The sequence below is a fragment of the Elgaria multicarinata genome, chromosome 15 (genome assembly GCF_023053635.1).
Source record: "Elgaria multicarinata webbii isolate HBS135686 ecotype San Diego chromosome 15, rElgMul1.1.pri, whole genome shotgun sequence".
In the NCBI taxonomy this organism is placed as follows: domain Eukaryota; kingdom Metazoa; phylum Chordata; class Lepidosauria; order Squamata; family Anguidae; genus Elgaria; species Elgaria multicarinata.
In genome coordinates this window covers 15,041,522-15,047,274 of record NC_086185.1, presented here as the reverse complement: position 1 = coordinate 15,047,274, position 5,753 = coordinate 15,041,522, and the positions used below count along the sequence as shown (strand labels likewise).

General features: G+C 47.2%; 1 protein-coding gene across 1 annotated transcript; it reads left to right on the top strand.

Moving 5' to 3' along the window:
* Positions 1 to 199: 199 nt before the first annotated feature.
* On the top strand, positions 200 to 1,177 carry GPR119 (G protein-coupled receptor 119). Its single transcript, XM_063142064.1, has one exon. The coding sequence runs from the start codon at positions 200 to 202 to the stop codon at positions 1,175 to 1,177; it is 978 nt and encodes a 325-aa protein (XP_062998134.1).
* The last annotated feature ends 4,576 nt before the right edge of the window (positions 1,178 to 5,753 follow it).

Here is a 5,753-nt window from a genome sequence, read left to right as displayed (position 1 = left end):
GCTAAATGGGTTAGCTCTCCCAGGAAAAGACAGGATACACACCCAGACCCAAGTCCTGGTTTTTGAGATTTCCCTAAGACGTTCTACAACCAAGGTGGATCTACCTGAAAACGTTCACCCTGGTACTCCTGGTGAACCTCAGCCAAGGAGAACTAGTGTCTCACAACCCTTGCCTTGTTCCAGTCAAGAAAAAAACACCATGGGAAATGTTAGCTTTGGGGTGATCCTTGCTGTCTTGGCCTCACTCATCATGGCCATCAACGCCGTTGTGGTCGTGGCGTTGGTACGGCTGATCTGGAAAAGCGGCTGCCTTGGTCTGTGCTTCGTCTTAAACCTTGCTATTGCCGACTCCTTGGTTGGCTTCACCATCACGGGTCTGGTTGCTGAAGAGCTGTCCAGTTCTGAGCACCGGACCTCTCAAAAGTACTGCGTCCTGCGAATGGCCTGTATCACCTGCCCCTCGGCTGCCTCCATCCTCACCGTTATCCTGGTGGCCTTCGACAGGTACCTGGCCATCAAGCATCCTTTCCGGTACGTCAAAGTCATGCGCAGTCCAGTCGTTGGGTCTTTTATCGGAGGACTGTGGTTCCTGGCCTGCTTGATCGGCTTCCTCCCGGTGATTGCTCGTAGCTTCCAACAGCAGAGCTATCAGGGACCGTGCACCTTCTTTGGAGTCTTCCAGCCCACCTACCTGCTCACTGTCTTCTGCGTCGGCTTCTTCCCGGCTTTCTTCATCTTCATCTACTTCCACTGCCACCTGCTGAAGATTGCCTCTCTCCATGTCCAGCAGATTCGGGAACTGGAGCACATCGGGTTGGCGGAGCCTCCGCCCTTGAGCGAAACCAAGGCTCTGCGCACGGTGGCCATCCTCGTGGGCTGTTTTGCCCTCTCTTGGTCGCCCTTTTTCGTCGGGAGCATGGTGCAGATCACCTGCCGGCGCTGCGTCCTGCACCACCTCCTGGAGCGGTACCTCTGGGTGCTGGGCGTGTGCAACTCTCTGGTGAACCCCTTGGTTTACGCCTACTGGCAGAAGGACGTGCGCTTGCAGATCTATCAGATGTGCCTGTGCGTGAAGAGCAAGGTCTTCCCGTTGTTCCGGGTGGACAGCCGCCCTCATGCTCCCAGAGAGGCCGTGGCTTCGGTGCACACCATCTCGCTGGCTCGGCTCGAAGAGTGATGGGGTAAGCCAAGAGTCTGAGTGGACATTAGGAACCTAGGAGCCTTACACTGAGACAGACCATGGGTCCATCTCACCCAGTATTGTCTACACTGACCTACAATGACTCGCCAGGGCTTCAGGCCGGATTTTTTCTGGCCCTGCCTGGAAATGCAGGGGATTGAACCCAGGACCTTTTGCATGCAAATCAAGGGCTATGCCACTGAGACACAGCCCCTCCCCTTCCTATTTTTTTTGTTTTCCTGGCTAGGCCCTTTGACTTGAACGAGAACTCTTGCCTTGTGGGAGACGTTCAAAATAAAGTTTCACACTCTTTTCCTTTCAGTGGTAAGACGCTCAGGGCAAACTTGTATAGCTGTAAGTTACCTTTGGAGGGTTCTGAACAGGCTGTGTGACTCTCTCCTCTTACAAAAGGGGAATGGCTGGAGGGCTCAGAAGGAATGGCTGAGCAGGGAGCGGTTGCTGCCACCTCCCAGCAACTGCCGCCTGAAGTGATTGCCTCACTCTGCCTAATGGCAGGGACGGCCCTGCACACTGCTTCAGCTATTGTTATTATTATTATTATTATTATTATTATTATTATTAATAATAATAATAATAATAATAATAACCTGCCTTTTCCCAATACTTGGACTCAAGGTGGCTTTACAAAATTAAAACATGTACAATTAAAACAGGTTAGCCCCCAATGACAAGCACCCCATGCCTGGGGGAGAGAATAATGTCTCAATTCTCTCCAACAGAGCAACATGGCTCACAGCACTGCGCATGCTTGCCTATCAGCAAGAATGTTATACTTTGTTAGTACAACTCGTTTGGTTTTTATGAAAGGAGGAGGCAGGGGTGGTGCCAAGGGGCCAGCATTGTCGGGGCCCTGCCAAGGCCCACGATGTTGTAGCAGGGTCCCGGCTGCTGATACCCAGAATCTCCTTGCTCTGTTGCTCCTCTTTACTGTTGCTCTCTATTCAACTGCCCTACTCAAACGTGTGAAAGCAGGGACCACAGCAAAGAAGAGGAGGAGCAGGAGGAGCCTTTGCTTGTATCCCCCTTGCCTTGGTGAGGATTGGGCCCAGAGGGAGAGGGCAAGCGAATGGGCAGTGGTGACTGCAGAAAGGATGTGGGAGCCCCAAAGTCAACAAAACACAGGCAAAAGCCCAGAATCTATCATCTTGAGGGCAGCAAGTGTGTTCCCCAAAGTCAACAAAACGCTAGAAGGCCAGAAGGCATTGTCTTGAGGGCAGAACAAGTGTACGTGTGTACCCCAAAGTCAACAAAACACTAGCAGAAGGCCAGAAGGTATTGTCTTGGGGGCAGAAAATGTGTGTGTGTGTGTGTCCATCCCAAAGTCAACACAACACTAGCAGAAGCCCAGAAGATATTGACTTGAGGGCAGAAAGTGTGTTTTTGTGTATCCCAAAGTCAACAAAACACTAGCAAGCCAGAAGGTATTGTTTTAAGGGCAGAAAGTGTGCGTATGTGTGCCCCAAAATCAACAAAATACTAGAAGCCCAGATAGTATTGTCTTTATGGCAGAAAGTGTGTGTGAATTCAGCTCATCATGCTCCACAGGGTTTGTGCAAATTGGGAACCCGAGTCATATAGGAGCTCCACGCACGCCTTGGAGCACTGGCAGACATTTGGAGAAGGTTCCAGGTTTATACATGCCCTCATTTTGCACATGAATTCTGGCAAAGGAGAAAGACCTGCTTATGACAATAAAACAAGAGCCCTGGCTGAACCTATGGCCAGCAGACAGAGAGCGGAAAACACAACTTTGCTTGTGAGCAGTGAAGTGTGAAACTTTCTATTTCAGGCCCTGCCTAGTCATACAAGAGGAAGGAAGCCAAACAAATCAACCATTTTGCTTTGACGCAAATGCTGATTGGATAAGATAACAGATCACAGTAAAGTCCAAACTCACTTCCCAAAAGTACCCAACATTCTGACTGGAATGCAGCAGATACACAAAGCACAGGTGAATTGGGGATGCACTATTATTATTGCTATTATTATTACTTTTTATTATTATTTTTATCTTGTACACTATCTTGGGAGGTGTTCTCCGTCTTAGAAATAACTTTAAACAACTCAATTTTAAATAAATAAAAATACATTATTGTTGTTATTCTTGTTATTTAAAACACCTGAAGTTTTCTAAGCACTGTACAAAGATTGAAAGACAAGACAGCCCCTTCTGCAGGCCCACAATCTAAAAGACACAATACAAGAAAAAGGAATGCAACACAGGAACTGCAGCTTTTTCTTCAGTTGATGGATGGGGCCAGGTTCATCTCAGTTTTTTTTAATAGGTGTAATTTCCAGAAGGGAAGGGCAAAAGCAAGCGTCTTCTTTGGCTGATATACAGGGCCAGGTTGGATTCCCCGTACCTCTTGCCATGATGTTCTTTTGGGAGTGTTGCGTCCCAGTGGCCCTAGGTCCTGATGGATGAGGCCAGAATATGCTGCCTTTCAGTTCTACAGTCGCACCCTGAGCAACATTGCTAAACCCAAGAGCAAGGAAATACAGAGATCTCCGTCCTTGTTTGTATGTATTGCCCTCGGCACCCCTCTGGAATCAGGATGGTCAATCCCTACAGTAGCTAAGGCAGCACTCACACCAATTTGCAGCAGGACTCAGGAAATGGCACGTAAAGAGCTCTTCTGGAGCACATAGATGGCAGGGTGAGGCAGGGCCTCTCATGCCCTTTTTTATAGATGGGTTGACCATGTGTCCTGTTTCACAGAGGACAGTCCTCTATTTCATGGGCTGACTAATCCAAGTCTAGTTAAGAAACTTTTTAAAAAATGAAGGGAGAGCAAATTGCCCATGACACTGACAACAAAGGTCCGCATAGTTAAAGCAATGGTATTCCCCGTAGTAATCTATGGCTGCGAGAGCTGGACCATAAGGAAAGCTGAGCGAAGGAAGATAGATGCTTTTGAACTGTGGTGTTGGAGGAAAATTCTGAGAGTGCCTTGGACTGCAAGAAGATCAAACCAGTCCATACTCCAGGAAATAAAGCCAGACTGCTCACTTGAGGGAATGGTATTAAAGGCAAAACTGAAGTACTTTGGCCACATAATGAGAAGACAGGATACCCTGGAGAAGAGGCTGATGCTAGGGAAAGTGGAAGGCAAAAGGAAGAGGGGCCGACCAAGGGCAAGATGGATGGATGATATTCTGGAGGTGACAGACTTGACCTTGGGGGAGCTAGGGGTGGCGCCAGCAGGCAGAAAGCTCTGGTGTGGGCTGGTCCATGAAGTCACGAAGAGTCGGAAGCGACTGAACGAATAACCAACAAAGTACCGGGACCACAGACTGAATGACAGGCACGGAGATCACCTGGTCAGTTCTCTCACCTATGGTGAGTTGTAGTTTTTCTATTTACAGTATAGTAATTACTCATAAATGTGCATCTACAGATACAAATGAGCATATGCAAATGTTATCCTAACCTATGTCCCCTTTTTTATGCATTTCCTCTTCTTTTTTTGAGCAACTCTTAAATGGCTAACACCCTATCTGCACCCTATGAGCCATAGTCCTGTCCCTCTAGTCAAGTGGTTCTCAAACTTCAATGCTACTTTCAGGGAAGTCTTTCCACATCAGCCTGTCCGTCAAAAGAACCTTTGTGCATTACAGAGGACCGTGGATCAAGTTCCCCACGCATACGCAATTCAAGTGGGGAAGTGGCTGGGCCTTGAGCGCCATTTTTCTTGGTACATAGACCTGTCTCTCCATGCATGAAATGGGAGCATGGGCCACAAGAAAGCCAGCATAGAAACATTATGCCAATATTGATGATGAGGTTTGAAATAACAAGGACCATGGGGAGTGGCAAACTCACTTAAGCTGGGCAAAATTATGGCATACAAAACAGAATATGCATAACAAGTGCCAGTGAATCCGGTTTTATGGAAAGTTGATTTTGTTGCACTCACTCGTTGTTGCTTTTCACAAGAACACGTGGTTTTTACAGAGGCTGCAAGCTTTAGAACTCCACTGACTTGGTTGAGGCTAATGGAGTTCTCCAACTCTCTGGCCATTGACTGTAGCTAGGTGGGATATTATGCTCCAGCCATTGCCAGTGAATGCAACAGTTTAATTTTGTCTTCATGTTAGGAGTAGTGAGAGAAATAATACCGTGTACTGATGCCTCATGGAGAAAGGCAAACCTTTGATCACTTCTATACATTAAGGAACAGGATAGGAAAACAAAGGAGAAAGAACTGAACTGTTGATGTAAAACAGAATTGCATCTCTTTAAGAAAATTATGAATAAATTTCAGATTTTCTGCAGTAAACAGAGAAATTAAGTAGTGATGATTTCATATTTGTTGGGGCTGGCAGGTGGGCAACTTGCTTATACGCTATTCAGCTATTAATAGCTTGGATTCTCAAAACTGGAACCTCGTAAAGAACAGGTGGGGATAGGGCAGTGCAAAAGCAGTAGCCGTATGTCTCTTGGCTCTCTTCCCTAGGGAAGCAGAAATGCAGAAGGGAAATGGCAACATAGGTGAGGATATGGATGGGAAGTTTGGACAAGAAAATGTAATGCACTAGAGCCAATGCCTCT